Consider the following 16,361-nt stretch of genomic DNA (forward strand, 5'->3'; position numbering starts at 1 on the left):
GTATCATCATCTGTACTGAGCACCCCAATTCAGATGCTCATGAACCTCGTCTGAGGCACTCAAAGATGCTTATTAGTATCATCATCTGTACCAAGCACCCCAATTCGGATGCTCATGAACCTCGTCTGTCTGAACTAGAAGGAAAATAAATCTGTCATTTAAACATTTTGATTGTTTAGTATCTGTTGTTCAGTCAACAATTCACCTTTAAAAAAATACCTATTTTTGTAGAAATCAATATTTTTTAGCAAAAATGACTGAGGAAAGAAACTTGTTGCTTGACTTTCACTGAGGGGCTGGCATCACCTGCCTTTCACCTGTAGTTTGATGGTCATTAGGCAGGCTCCTAGCACTGCATGGAGTGGAACAGCCCCCAGGGATGGAGGGGCTATCCCTCTGGGATAGGACGCAACACTGCAAATGCAGCACATGCTTCGTTCATCTCACAAAGGCCACATTGGCTCTTTGCTGCCACTGAGTCTGAGAAGAAGGGTCTACACTTTCCCATGTTTATGGTGGCAGCTAGAAGGACAGTAAAAACCTTGTGCTTTGTAATTACATTGTATGTAAATGGGGGGAGTAACGAGCTTTCACCCTTTGACATGCTGAGCACTAGTCCAGCTCGCCTTGCTATAGAGCCCATGTCCAGCCACGTGAGCACCTGTCAGCAGGCCCTGAGCACTGGCTACTCCCCTCGAGGCCGGGAACTCGAGAAATGAATGAACTCCTATCTTCCTGCAGCCCAGTCCCTCAGAGAGCAGCTCAAAAACAAAACCACGGGCAGAATTCTAATCTGGTAGCCAGAAACTCCCCATGGACGGCAGCACAGTGGGCTTGCGCTGAGGAAACCAGAGCTCAAGGCAGAGCACCAGCATAGCGTTCGACTCTAAAACAGTTGGCTACAGAGCTCCGCACACATAACATTCACAACTTTTCAATAAGCAATTCCTAAAAGAACATTTCTTATTTTCCCTAAGCAAACAGAGCAGACCACTAGGTCCCTTCCACCTTGCCTCACCCTCTCCCCCCAGTCTGTGGGTGGCCTCCTGTTCTCTGCCACAGAGCCTGCATGGCCCTCTCCAGGTCAGCCCATGTTGTGTGTCCTACTCTGCAATGCTTGTCCCCTGGTTATAGTAGGGAAACAAAGAGAACTTGTCCCGGCTGGTCCCTTCTTCACACCAAGTATGGGCCATGAAGGGAAAGGACCAGGTCACATTTCACAATGGCCATCTGCTGGACTCCCTTGATGCTTCAGCTGGGCAGAGGGTCATTTAAACGGACAGGGGCCTGCACAGAAAGAGCTTCAGTAACTAAAGGATGAGCCAGAGGCATGAATGATGGGAAAACAGGCTAGTGAAGGCACAGTAGCCCCTGTGAGAAGACCCCCAGTGCTGACATATCCCCAGGTCCCACCAGAGTCACTGCCTCTTTGAACTACAGAGAGGAGGTAGCGGCAGAGCACGACCTCACAAGCGACACGCGCAGACTGTGTCCAGACACACACAGCCTGTCCAGCACGACTGAGCGGGCGGCGCTGAGATCATTATCACAGAGCCAAAGGCAAAGATCAGGAAACACGAGCTCACGGCTCACATTCGCCTGTGACGACGGGTGGCTCCCCCATTCTCACACTGTCAAGAGATGGAAACGTCCTCACAAACAATTCGTTCAGCCTCTGGGCCCCAGCACCCACTCATTCCGGAGAAAGAACTAGTTTCCAAGTCCAGCTCTGGATAAGGCTGGACAGTTAATTATAGCTCCCCAAAAGCAAGGCAGGCGACAGCCAACATATGATGGGCGCACCAAGGGGCCACATCCTTCCATGAAGCCAAGACTTCTCTAGGGGCTTTCTGCAGAAACCTCTTTACACCCATGCAGACGGGCTGCGTGGTCCCAAGAGAAGCGCCTGGAAAGGCTGTCAACACAGGCAGAAGAGGTGTAGAGGGGCTGATCCCCAATATGATGCCAGCTTGGCTTGGTACGTGGGCTTAGGCCAGAAACTTCACCCAGTCTAAAATCCCAGGTCACTTCATGTCATGTACTGTACATGAGCATGTCTATAGCAACATGCCAACTTCAGGACTTGGTGGATTGATCTTTCTCAGGAAAAACAACAAACAGATGCCATTTCTGGAATATTCAGAAGGAACATGGTTTTTAAAAATGTGTGTTAACTAAAAATTTAGCTTTCCCCCCAGTAATTAAAACTTATTCTTTAAAAACTGAAGACCTTGGCTAGTCTGGGAATGAGGGACTGGAGGCCTATGAAATGTAAATCTCAGCAGTTCCAGGCTTGTCCAGCTCCCCCTGTGCTGACGACCCACTGTACACTGTAGCTCAGGCGACTGTGGCAGCCCCAGCATCCTGCTTAAATGGGGCAGATGAGAGAAGGTGCAACACATCATTCCTATAGAACGAGCTGAGAAACTGGTCTGTCTTACCAACTGAGAATTCTGAGGTAAGCATAGGGGCAGCTGCTTGCAAGCCCATCAGCTCCAACCAGGCTGGGGCAGCCGCAGTATGCACAGTGAAAGCAAAGAGCACACGGCAGAGCAGACAAGGGGAAGGAAAGGGGAGAGGAGGGGAGGGGAGGGGAGGGGAGGGGAGGAGAAGGAGAAGAGAGCACAGAGCAAGAGGAGAGAAGAGGAGGAGGAGAGGAGGAAGAGAAGGAGAGAAGAGCGGGGAAGTGAGAGGAGGGGCAGGATGAAGAGGGGAGGGTTGGGGTGGGGAGGAGAGGATAGGAGAGGGGGAGGAGGAGGAGGATGGGAGGGGAAGAGAGGGCAGGGGTAGGTTAGGGAAGGGAAGAGAGGAGAGCAAAGCAAAGAAGAAGAGCAGAGCAGCAGAGCAGAACAGGAACCCAGCAGACCAGGGCACTGCTCAGCCACTGGACGAATCCAGAGTCATGGCTCTCACAATGCTGCTCCCTGAGGAAAGCAGCACACACAGGAGCAAGCAGGTCATGAGGACAAGAGAGGTCTTCCCTGGGCTATTCCCCTACGGTGAAGCAGCAATTAATCTCCATTTTCCTCTGGTCTCTACACCAGGGAGGGCAAGCTTAGTCAGATGGGCGAGCGTGCATACTCTGGCCACCAATCTCATGCTGGCCACAGAGTCCTGGCCCTCCCTACCTTAGGAACGACGACATGCAAGCAAATGGGAAAGTGTGCTTGGAAACCTGAGTTCATGACTATAAGGTAAAGGTAAAGGCCCTCCCGTTGATCGTCGATTTGCTCGAGCGGGCCCAGTAACGTCTCCATTGGAGACTTTGTTGTTACTGTGTCTGGCATATCGAATACTCTCGGTAGCTTGCCGGGCTCTCCGAGAGGGGCGGAGGAATCGAACTCGGGTCGGCCATGTTGGCCGCGTGTAAGGCGAACGCCCTACCCGCTGTGCTATCGCTCCAGAGTTCATGACTATAACAGCACTAATGATCACAACGACGATAGCAGTTAATATTTTTGCCAGGTACTACGGAAATGCCCAATTCTCGTGACTATGTGTGTGAAATGCTGACCTTTCAGAGCAGATAGGAAACCAAAGCCTATCTGCTATCAAGGTCTTGCAGGATGGGCTTCAAACCCAGGAAAGTGCCAAGAAATCACTATTTTGAATGGCCCTAAGAGAGTGAAGCTGTTGGTGGGGGCTACGATGTAGCAGAGCAGACAGAGCACACACTATGAGGGGAGGAAGAAGTTCACTTCGATCCCTGAAAGCCAGGCCTCACTCAGGATGCTGTGACTGCAGGGAAGTGCATATCAAAAAAACTCTTGGAAAAGGAATTGGGACTGGTGGTTCACTATGCTATCCCGTTCTATGCTAATAGAAACAAAGCTATTTTTTAAAAATCTTTTTTTTTCTTTTTGGGTCACATCGGTGATACACGGGGGTTATTCCTGGCTCTGTACTCAGGAATCACTCCTGGTGGTGCTCAGGGGACTATATGGGATGCTGGGAATCGAACCTGGGTCAGCCGCATGCAAGGCAAACGCCCTACCCGCTGTGCTATCGCTCCAGCCCCTAAAAATCTTTTAACATTTGTGAAATATACAAAAAAAAAAAGGGAGAGAGAGAGAAAGAATAGATGGAGGTTTATATTTTTAAATATATAAACTTTTCCAAGATGCAAAGTACTCTCCAATCTAATATAACAGTACTTTAGGAAAAAAATAAAACCTTTAATCAACTAGTGTTATTTTGTAACCTGTACGCAGGTTAAAGAATTTTCAGAAATTAAATTCGCCATTCAAAAAATTGGAAATAAACTCGAGACGCTTGGTTTTACTTTGCAAAAGTCTCCACTTAAATGGCATTTCCCCAAGAATACCAAAGCATCCAAGAGAAGCAAAACATCTCAAATACAGGGAGACAGCTCCTTTCCTGTGGGGCAGCGCTCCCAAGCAGGGCTTGGGGTCACTCTAGCAGTGCTGGAGACCCCCAGCACTACACTCACAATGCCAGGGAGATAACAGGGCCACACCCTCTGATGCTTGGGGGATCTGTGGTGTCGGGGATCAAGCTTAGACTGGTCTCCCCGAACTATCTCTCAGATTGGACAGTTTCATCTTTTGTCCACTTTTAAAGTTACAGATATTGAGAGAAATCTGAATTAAAAAGGCACGGGTAATTCTAAGATTTAGAATCTGCTTATAATGAAAGGCCAAAATTCTGATCATGATTTTTTGAAAAGAAAATCGCTTTCCAATCACGTGCACAATCCAAGCACAATCTCAAGGTGAGACGGCTGTGCTGGACTATGGCTGTCCCTTCTTGCTCTGGGTAGTGCCAGGGAGTTTTCCCACATCAATGGTTTAATCCTGCCAGTGAAAAATGGCCACTATGGTAAGGAAGTCAGTTTAGCATGTGACTTTCCCTTTTAAAAAAGATTCATTAAACCCTTACAAAATGTAAATCAGAGGGAACGCGACTGATCAGTTGAAAACTGAGCAAGAACCTGTTTCCCAAGTGTCCAGACTGTCACAGTATCCCTAAAGTATTCCGGCAGCTTCCTCACGACTCCCTGGATAAATGTGCCTGAGCCTAGTCTCTTCATACTGTGACTTGAAGCAAACTCAGGGGCTCAAGGGCTTCAGCTAACACCTCCACTCTGATAAGTCCCCAAGCAGCATCTCTGACCCTAACTGCCCAGCTGATGACTTGAACTTTCAAGCTACTCAAAACAGAGCTCCAGATGGACAAACATCAGGGCCCAGTGAGGGCTGGCCAACACTGCCAGCAGAGTTTTCTGAGGAATGTAGCTGAGCATTCGTATCCTTGCCCATGTTTCAGAAGAGAAGAGTCATCATTTCCTTCACATTCTTGAATGTGTTGATAACCCTAAAGACATTACAAAATTGGGTAAGTGACATACTCCCAGCATTCCAGGTCCTTTGCCACTTGCCATAAATGTTTTTGTTTTGTCCATTAGGCCACACCCAGTGGTGCTCACACAATGCACCGGATGGACCACAGGGCTTCCAGATGCCAACCCTGAGTCAGTTCTGAGACACTACAGTGTGGCTTTACAGGGAGGACAAGACCCAGCTGCTCTGGCTGGTGAAAGACCCCAATGGGCTGGAGCTAAGGCTCAATGGAGAGTGGGCACAGGTTGTGGGCAGGGGGCCCAGGGTTCATTCCAGCAATGCATGGCCTCCGGGCGCTGCCAGTGGGGAAGGCATGGCATAGGATACAGAGAACTGGAGTAGCTCCGAGCACTATCAGAGGCGGACCCAAGAAAATTCTACTATGCTAACTTTCCAACAGCAGAGCCCAAAGCTTGCCGGCATTTCCCACGCAGCAGACCAGTAAAGCAGAGTGGCAGTACATGAAGTGCTGCTGGAACACAACCATCCACTTGCTTCTTCTGTGCATGGTTTCTTCTGAGCCGTAAGATCGAGCTGCAACAGGAGACTGACTACCTGAAACACTTACAGACATCCCTGCTTGCACTGAGCTTCACAGGTTTGGAGTAAGACCAAAGACCAAGCAAAAAAATATATTTATCCCCTGAAGGCACAAAGAATGACAAACATTTTTGACAAGAAGGTATTTGCATATTAGAGTACGAGCCAGTCTTCAGTCAGAAACCAGTGCACCAGATAATAGGCCACAGAATAGGGACGGAAGGGAGAGTCCAAGGGCTGGGCGCAGACGGCGCATAAAGGCCTGGGTTTAATTCCCAAAATATCATATGGTCACCAGGAATGACCCCCAAGCACAGAGCCAGGTTCAGCACCCAACCCACCATTGAGTGTGATGTGAAACAAACCCAAAATGAACTACAGTACAGGAAATTCCCCATCCCCAGGCATGCCTTCTTGCTGCTGGTAATGGGAACTGAATTCAGGGCCTCACACTCACAAGGCAGGTGTTTGACTACTGAGCCTCCCATCCTGACATGCCAGGGGCTCACCTGCCATTGCTGGGCTGCGGCGGAGAGTGCCGGGAAGGATCGGAAGGCTCTGAGCGCTGGTCAGGAGAACGTGAGCGGCTGTGGCGGGCAGGCCGGTCATGGGATCGGCCAGAATGGTCTGAGGCCAGGGATTGAATCTCCGAAATGTCTGTGGAATGAGAGGGGCTGTTAATGCTCCCAAGAAATAATCACTGGGATTGGGTAGAAACCACTGACTGAAAACCCATGTGCAATGGTCAGTGCCTATGCAGACTCCTGATGAACTGTCTGCATCAATCTGAGACCCGGGCCACCTCCCTGACCCTGACTGTCCGGCACAGGGTGACACTCACCATCCCGCTCAGAAGCATTGGCTGAGTGAATGCTGTCTGACAAGTCGGGCACGTTCAGCAGGGTTCCTCGCTCATCTCGCTGGACCACCATCTTCAACTTGCCTCTGGATCTTTCGATCAGTGTTTTTGCATCTGTCAGTGACATGTTTTCTGTCACAGTTCCATTTATCTGCAAAAGAAAAAAGACTGTAGCTTGAATATAAACAAAAGATCAAGAGACAAGTGTCAACCTTGGTCTGTCAGGAGCAGAGCCTGTTAACTGCCCCCTGACTTGCTGAAAACCCCAAATATTCCCTTATACTTTAACATATGACCAACAACCCCACCTTCCCCAAATCAGAACTCTCTACTGCACAGCCATTGTAAATGCAAATTAATATCCCCTCAGCCCTTCCTTTTCTGTTACTGACTACAAGTGACTACAGCTGTTATAATAAACTTGTCAATATCAGGAATGGCCACACCAACTCCTCGTGCTATGTACGGTGAGCTCTGTGTGTATACAAAGCAGCTTGGACTGAGCACAGAAGGCATGTACAGAGATGAACTTTCCAGGGGACTCTCTGCCCAGAGAAAGGGACCGGAGTGACAGGGCAAGCACTGGCCTCCCAAACACTGGCTTTTTACTCTTTATAGCCCAACTGCTCCCTCTGCCCCAAGGAAGCTCCACATCTTAATGCTACTGAATGAATGAGCACGGCTATACCTTCAGCACAACGTCTCCTTCTTGAATGTTGCCGTCTCTTGCTGCCAGGCTGTCTTGTGAAATTTCCTTTACAAATATATGGCTGGCCAACCGAAGACCATATTCTGAAACAAGAGAAATAGTGCAACACTTTTTGAAAAAAGGGGTTTTTGGACCACACCTTGGAGGTGCTCAGGGGTTATTCCTGGCTATGCTCTGGACTCATTCCTCGTGTGCTCAGGAACCATATGGGAGGCTGGGGATCAAACCCAGTCATTTGTGTGAAAGGCAAACACCCTACATGCTGTTCTATTGCTCTGGCCCCAAAATGATTTTTTATGGGGAGGACAGGGCAGTCACACTCAGTGATGCTCAGGAGTTATTTCTGGCTTTATGCTCTTGAGTACAAAATTTTAAGATACCTACATAGAGTGTTTAAAGTGCAAGAGTAATAATCAGTGCAGACAGCAAGTTTTTAAGCACATTAAGAAATCACTCTTGGTCACCTTGCAGAGTGATCTCCTCTAAGCCGTCCACCTATGAACAAAGGACTGGGGGCTTCAGACGACAGCACAGAAAGTGTCTCCATCTGACTCTATTATACCGATCAACTGACTTCTCTGAAGGCACACATTTTAGAACAGCCTGTGAAGGCCAAGACTGTATTGCTGATGTGCAGGAATGAGCCTGGCCTGGCCTGGCTAGTGTTTCCCCCAGAACCAGAGCAATCCTGACCCTCTGCAACCCAAGATAAGGTGGGCACAGAGACCTAGGAGGAGCCAGGCGGGAGAAGCTGAGGCCCCTTCACCAAGGAAAAGTGTCAGAGGGGGAATACCAGCTGTACCAGTAGGTGGGACCAGGCAGGGCTGATGAGGGTCACCAGAAAAATTCAGAAACAGTTGGGGGCCTGTGGCCATGTGGATTTGTCAACACAAGACCCATGATGATGAACCCCCAGTTAGTACAATGTCCAGACAAAAAAACTGCTCCATGTTTGGTGGAGGAAAGGACGAATCAGAGTCTTACTGCCTTTAATAAATTATGTAAGAGAATGAAAACCATAAATAAGTGTTCAGACTTGCTACTCAGGCTGCTGAAAGTTGCATTAGAGTTACAGGTTAACTGAAGGTAAACAGATCTAGAGTGCTCTTGATAGGCAGGAACAGAAGCCGAGTGAAAACACAGATTTTTCAAATAGGTAGTTAATTGCTGGTGCATTAGTGGACCCAGGCAGTCAACTGCTGGTGCGTTAGGGGACACAGGTCATCAACTGCTAGTGTGTTAGGGGATCCAGGGTGTCAACCACTGGTCCTGGATTATAGGGACCCAGGTCCAGTGAACAGATGGTCTCATTCATGGGGCACAAGTTCCAGAGCAATGGTGCAGAGAGCACTCACAACAGCACTATCTACAGATAAATTCACTTTGGCCAAAAGCTGCTGTGAAACGTAGGAGCTTGGCAATGAATGAGAGAGAAGTCCAGACTCTGCACGCAACATCAATGACCAGGATGGTAGGAAGTTCAGGAAAAACTGAGGGCTCTGGGTCTAGCAGAAGCAGAGGTGTCTTCCCCGACATGAGACTGACATGGCACCACACACAAGAACTACGGAAGACAAGGTCATGGTGAGGATACAACACACAGGGCTGGGCCAGGCAGCTCAGAACAAACACACCAGACAGAGAAGATGGCTCTGTAGGGCCTTGCTGAGGGGGTCAGGGCAGGGTAGCTGGAGCTGGGGAGGGCTGGGAGGCTGGGAATAAGTCCTGAGCTGGGCAGAAATTCCACCTGCAGAGCAGAGAAGGAAGGAGTCAGACGTGTCTTGGTAGTCAGAAGCTACTCCAGAGGTGAGGTGCCTAGCATGTGCACATGTATGTGTGGGGGGAGGGGGGATAGTGGGGTAGGGTGGGCGATGAGGCACTCCCTCAACTGTAGGGTTCATTTCACAATATACATGAGCCTCATGATATACACGACCACACTGTACAGTCCTGAATCAACCATTACTCATGGTACCTCAGAGTAGTGGGAGAAAGAGAGGGTGACGGCGTGGAGACGGTGGGAAAACTAACAGGGTTGAGAAACTGCCAGCCTGGCCGAGGCAATGGGGTGGGCAGGAGGGCAGCCAGGGGGATGGTTCTCCACAGGCAGACAAAGGCAAGAGGCAGAGCAGGGGGAGGGCACGGCAGGCCAAAGCGCACAGGCTGGGCGCAAGAGTGAGATTACACAACAAGGCTACATAACGGGGTAAACTAACTGTCCACGGCTCTAGAACAGATCAGAAACACTGGGGCAAAGGGTGGACTGAGGTGAAGGGCTTTGAGAAGGTAACAAAGACAGGGGAATCTAAGAGGGCACAGTATTAGAGAAGCCAGCATCAGAGAAGACATGTGGCCCTGCAGACTGGGCCTGAAAAGGCCAACCTGAGATGGTGGGTTCCTGCTGGACCAGAGAACATGTGGCACAGCAGCTGGCCATGGGGGCTTAGGGTCATAAGGGCACTGACTGAGACCATGGGTCCTGCAGGCTGTGGGGGTGCAGAGGCATGAGGACAGACAGTGATAGAGAAGCAGGGAGGAGGGAGTGGGGTAAGCTAGGAGTGGGCAAAGCACTTCAAGGTATACCCTCATAAAGCTTTATTAATACAATCACCAGAGGCCCACAGCAAGAAGAAGCCAGCCCTGATGTGTGTGATCACAAGGGACAAAAGAAGGGAGGCGTGGAGTTCATGCCCAATTCAATCAGCTTAATCAATTAGCAATACTCCTATATTATTTAAAAAAGAAAAAGGGGGGGGGGAGGCAGCAGCATATCTGTGCCAAAGTTTTAAAAAGGAACAAAAAGTATTAAATACACTGACAAGTTTGAAAAATCCCAAAAAAGGGGATCCTATTCATCTCTTCACTTAAAAGAACCACCCAAGGGGTTGGGAAAGATCGTGCAGCAGGCAGGGAGTTGGCCTTTCTTATTGCCTATCTGATTGAGATTCCCAGTCCCCCAGGGCCCCCTGCACCCTACCAGGATTGATTCTTGAGTGCAGAACCAGGATAAATCCCTAAGCACTGTAAGGTGTGGCCCTCAAACAAAACAACAACAAAAACCTCAAGATTTCTTCCTGGTTGAGCCTGTAGCTAAGAAAACCTCAAGTTGACCAGATCTGTACTGAGCTACCCAAGCTGCAACATGAAACCCCAAATCCAACCACAGGAGAATATTTTTAAAATGATCTTCTATAACCGAAATATTGTGGGGTGCAGACAGTGATTGCCTATAGGGAGAATGAAGGGAAGGTCAGTCTGAAGTTAGTCCTGCAGGGTCCGGCATACTTTTCTGAGTAGAACCTTCCCGGCTAGGGAAAATTATCCCTGGTTCCCGCATATGCGTGTGCGCAGACAATACCTTCATTCTTCCGGGACTTCACCAACGTGACTTTGGTAGGCCTGGGAGGCTGGCTGGAGGCCACAGAGCGCCGGTCAGAGCGTGGGGACAAGCTCCTGTCTCTGCTAGCGCTTCTGTCCCTCGCCCAACTCTTCTCGCTTCTTCTGTTCCCTAGAGTGGCACGGCCACTGCGGGGATCATGCACGTCTTCCTCGTAGCTGTCTTCCTCGTTCTCAGACACGGGCTCAGGCTCAGGACGGCTAACAGGGATCTGGACTTTCTTCTTCCTTCGAATGGTCTACAAATGAAAAGATCACAAAGTCTACTGGTGAACTTTCCTCTTGTCTTCTCGGGGTCCGAGAGAAAGGACAATGATATTTTCCTGCCTGGATTATAATCCTAACCAGAGAGTTCATTCATAATAACAACTAATCACTAAGGAATGAGTTTCCTGTAAAGTTGTGTTTCTGTTCTCCTGATAAACAGATGTGGCCAAGAAACAAATCTGGAATAAAAGGTAACAAGGTCCTTAGTCATGTGAAGGACCTAGGTCTAGGTGGAACAATCCAAAGAGCAACAAAGAGATGTTGGCGGGCAGACCAAGGAGATGACTCTGTGCTCTAACACATCTGTACCCCTGAATGCTCAGATGTGCATGGAAGCTCCAGTCAGCAGCAGGGCCACACCATGCCTGCTTAAACCGGAGAGAGCAATTTCCTACACCACCACACTACAAGAAAACTGGGCTTCACAGGGGCTTGCATAAGGCCCACAGAGAAAGAGCCCGGATTTCCTGTGTTCTGGCTCTGGCTGCTGAGAAGGGACCTTATGATATAAGGCAGTGTGTGGTCTAGACGGCAAATGGCAATGAGAGCCATCATGAACTAAGAGCATGATCCCATCTCTGCATTGTGGAAAGCAACTCTTGGCTGGGTAAGATGGCCTCGACCCTTTCCCACCGGAAAGCATGACCACCAGCAGTCCTGCCCTGCCCCCTGATTTGGGCAAACAGCAGAGCCAGCCTTCAAGCTGCCCACTGACAGGTCGGACAACTACTTTCCACAAAACCATCTCTATAGGGAAAACCTGATTCTGGCTGCCTCACTGACCCAGGATACATGTGCTGAACAGCTAAGATGGAAAAACGAAACAGCAAAACATCAAAGCAAAATGGGAAGATCTGAAAAACTGGAGTTAGGCTTAAAGGTAATAACCTCAAGATACTGGCAGAACACTCCAATTTACCATGGAATGTGGTAAATAACTCTACAGGTATTAAAAATGGTATCATTGAATTCGAGCAGCAGCAAAGAAAGCAGAAACAGTTCAATTTATCCAAAACAACAATTTAAAAAAAAAAGCAATTTAATCTAGAGAAATAGTTCAGGTAAGGTCCTTGCATACAGTTGACCTGGGTTTGATATACCACACCCCAGGTCACACACCAGTATGTGTGGTTCAAAAATATCATTTGTTTTTTGGGTCACAGAAAGAAGTGCTCAGGGCTGATTCTAGCTCTGCATTCAAAGACAGAGCTAAAATATGACCAAGAAACATAAGCCTAGGACAGGACATGGGGCTTTGTTTTTCCAAACCGCCAACATGCCAAGCCAAGAGAGAGTCTAATGCAAGCCCTGAAAGAAAAGGAAATGCCAAGCCACGAAAGGGCAAGCACTCGACAGACCCTGTGCCCTCTTCGCTTTTACAATCAGCAAAGTTCCCAGTGTCCACAGCATGATCCTCCCCGTCCGACATGGAGAAGCTCTTCTTGTGAACAGCTAACGTTGGCACTTCAACTCCAGTTTCCCTTGTCTTGTGGAGGAAGGAGAATATATTTAAACAAAAAATGAATCAACAATAAATGGGAAGAAGAGACTTACAATTTTTGCATTTTTCCCGCTTTTTCTTAGTTGCTGAACAGCAAATGCATGCTCGACATTATCCATTGAAACTCCATTAACCATTGCAACTCGGTCATTCTCCCTATGGGAGAATAAGTCACCAAAGTAAAATGTTAGAGAAAACTATGGATACTTTTTGTGAAAACAGCCTCTAAAATCTATTTCTAAAAAACAAACCAGTTTTAGGCTAATTCATCTGTCTTCAGATCACTGATAAAATGTTCTATGAGCTATTTTCAAAACTCTCCTAAAAATGCTTATTTAGCAAGTCAATTTTTAAAACTATTTAAAAAAACAAAACAATGTTTTAAAAACCATTGTCTGGTTAAATTACTTACCCCTGCTAAGGGCTAAGTACGGGCAAGACATACAATGAGTTTTCTATTAAACAACAGAGCATTCGATACATTAACAACACATTAACTGATAGACATGGAGAGAGAGAGAGCTATTTACTTTATAAGAAGAAAACTCTCCTTTTGAAACTTCTAAAACCCTGATCATAAGCTCATGCCTGACTAGTCTGGCCTGGGCCTCTCTCCCTTTTGCTGATTTTCTCTGTCACTGTCACTGTCCTCCAGTTGTTCATCAATTTGCTCAAGTGGGCCCAGTAACGTCACCACTGTGAGACTTGTTACTGTGTTTGACATATCGAATACATCACGGGTAGCTTGCCAGGCTTTGCCACGAGGGCGAGACACTCTCAGTAGCTTGCCAGGCTCTCCAACAGAGGCAGAGGAATTGAACCCGGGTCGGCCAGGTTGAGCATTTGCCTTGCTGATTTTCTCACTAAAGAAAAAGTGCCTGGTGTGCAAAAGGATACTTAAGGCTATATTCTGGTTAAAATTTAGCAACAGTGTTCTCTTCTCCCCCCCCCTCCCCAACCCCCAGTGGTTATCAAGCCCAGTTAGACCAGGGGTACTGGCTCCCGGGCTGTGCCAGAGCCTTAGCATAAACACAGGTCAGAGTCTAAGAGCGCTTCTCGGCCTGCCAGTCCCCAGAGCAGCAGGAAAAGGCGCGATGTATAGGGAAGGACCCTCTTACTGGAGCTGCCCTTCCGCAGGGCCGCCTTTCAGCACGTCGGAGATCACGATGGATGTCTCCCCACTCTGAAAGTGGGGGTTATCTCTTCCCCCAGATATGGCGATTCCAAATCCAAATCCAGGAGCCTGAAGCAACCATTACAGAAAACAAAAGTGGACAGGGAAGAGTAAGATCAGTAAATATTCATGATGTCATAACCCTACAGTCTAAAATATACAGCACTTAAGTGTTAACTTATAAACGCCAGACCAGAGAGAATGACAATTCTTTCTTATATGTGACGCAAACAGTCACTGCACTCACAACTGTCACATGCTGACATAGATCCATATCCTGGAACACACATGGCTGGAAACACACTGGTCCTAAGAGCCAATTACATGGACATTTTAAAAACACACCAACACATTTAGATTCATTACTAAAATCCTGAAATCAACTTTAAAAAAAAAAAAGCTAAAGCAGTGGCCACATGGGCTGGTGGGATGAAAGGCAGGTCTGTGGTGCTGGGCATAGAAGCATGGCCTCCTATGTGCTACTCCTTTGAGCTCTCTCCCTGTCCCTGGATTTCCTTTTGAGTATCAGAAAACTCCAAAAGGGAGCAACAGAGTGTGACCACAATCATCAGGTACTACAATTAAATGACAGAATGACAGAAGTGCTGTCTTACAGAAGAAACATGCTAAGAAATGAAAATCCAATGTTGAAGCTGGAGTGATAGGGCAGGGCGCCTGTCTTTTAAGCAGCTGACCCAGGTTAGAACCCTGGCACCCCACATGGTCTCCCAAGCCCACTGGGAATGATCTCTGAGCATAGAGCCATAATGAAAGACCTGAGTACTGCCAGGTGTGCCCAAAATTTAAGAAGAAAGATTCCGAGCTTCTTTCAATTTTAATAAAAACTCTACTTAAGTAGTACACCAAAACATTCTTATGCACACATACCATTAAGTCTGTACTAATCATACTAAACACGTAAAATTACTCTACCAATTCATGCAGAGCAGGGAGCAAACCCAAGGCGTCACACAGGTAAAGCAAGTACTCTAAAGCTGAGCTACAATCCCCAGACCAATTACTTGTGTTTTTCAGGGAGAAGAGGTGCTCAAATAATGTGAACCTGGTGTTGTTCCAGGGGCTACACCCAGGCCTACACTTAGGGGTCAACACAGTGCTTGGGATGGAACTGAGGCCAACCGCATGCAAGGCAAGAAGCACCTCAGACCCTATATACTCTCTTCCTCCCTGGTTGTGACTGGACATAGAAGCATGGCCTCCTATGTGCTACCCGTTTGAGCTCTCTCCCTGTCCCTGGATTTCCTTTGAGTATCAGAAAACCCTTTGTTATTGACTTCTTTGTCACTTATTGTTGTTGTAATGTTTTGGTCTGGGCCACACCTGGCAGTGTTCAGGGCTTATACCTAGCTGTGCGCTCAGGGACCACTCCTGCCAGTGTTCAGAGGACCATATGGAGTGCTGGAGATCAAACCTGGGTCTGCTGTGTGCAAAAGTGCTCTGTTGTACTATTGCTCCAGTTCCTACTTACTTTTTTTTTAAGCATACATTCCATTCATTCAAAATGAATGGAAAATCTATACAATGACTAAGAATAGCCTCAAAAAGAAAGCATCCAAGTATTTAACTTATTAAGAAGATATCCTGGGGGCCAGAGTGATAGTATAGCAGGCAGGGTGTTTGTCTTGCACGTGGCTGACCTGGGTGTGATTCTTAGTATCCCATGTGGTCCCCTGAGCGCCACCATGAGTAATTCCTGAGCATCGCTGGGTGTGACTCAAAAATTAAAAAAAAAACACCAAAAAAAAAAACTAATTTCAAAGAATCACCTCCATTCAGCAAGAAAAAGAGCCTTCTGAGTAGGCTCAGCTAGGGCACTCAGTCAGGCAGACAGGAGACCATGTTATCATGAACACTGACTACTTCATGCTCACACCATGTCCAGACAGGTATGGCATGGCCTTCCTCTCTCCCCACAACTTATTGGAGTCGCAGGAGTGAGGAGGAAAGGGAGAAGAGAGGAAGCAAAGAAGGCCCTTCTTTGAAAAATAACCAGAAACTCAACTTGCTGGGAGACACCCAAGAGAAATGTAAACACCTGTCCCTATGGATTAGCATACAAACATCCCCAAGCACCTCTCACGACAGCCACAAAGCCTGAGCTGAAGCAGCCTCAAATGCCGACCAGAGCAATAGAAGGTGGCAGGGCAGTGCTGCTGGGTAAAAGGAAACAAAATGCTGCTAGGGACCCCATGCCACCAGCGCCACTGGATGTGGTCCCTGAAATAGTAAGAAATTAAGTACAGATATGTTCAGTCAAACGGATGAACCCTGAAATCTTGGGTTAAGTAAAAGAAGCCACTCATTCACTGACCCCTTTACAGGAGTGTCTGGACAGACAGATGGTGGCTAATGTGGGGCTGGGGCTAGGACAGTGATACTGACATAGACATTATTTTCAGGTTGATGAAAACGCTCTACAAGTAGCTCTGGTCATTGCAATTATGAATGAACATGCAAAAACACCAATACCACTATTCTGAATTGCCAGGATAGGGTCCCCTTAGGCTATTTGAATGTCTAGCTCCTTTGCAGGC

General features: G+C 47.8%; 1 protein-coding gene across 12 annotated transcripts in view; it reads right to left on the bottom strand.

The window, feature by feature from the left end:
• Positions 1-16,361, bottom strand: part of TJP1 (tight junction protein 1) — a 162,465-nt gene that overhangs the window by 33,118 nt on the left and 112,986 nt on the right. For all 12 annotated transcript variants that reach the window (XM_056124450.1, XM_056124449.1, XM_056124447.1 and 9 more), the window contains 6 exons: positions 13,751-13,875; positions 12,686-12,788; positions 10,827-11,103; positions 7,448-7,551; positions 6,742-6,910; positions 6,410-6,557 (listed from right to left, as the gene is read on the bottom strand). In XM_056124450.1, the coding sequence (XP_055980425.1) occupies positions 6,410-6,557; positions 6,742-6,910; positions 7,448-7,551; positions 10,827-11,103; positions 12,686-12,788; positions 13,751-13,875 (926 nt within the window). The remainder of the gene's footprint in view (positions 1-6,409; positions 6,558-6,741; positions 6,911-7,447; positions 7,552-10,826; positions 11,104-12,685; positions 12,789-13,750; positions 13,876-16,361) is intronic.

This window comes from Sorex fumeus, unplaced genomic scaffold, assembly GCF_029834395.1.
Source record: "Sorex fumeus unplaced genomic scaffold, SorFum_2.1 ptg000051l, whole genome shotgun sequence".
Classification (NCBI taxonomy): domain Eukaryota; kingdom Metazoa; phylum Chordata; class Mammalia; order Eulipotyphla; family Soricidae; genus Sorex; species Sorex fumeus.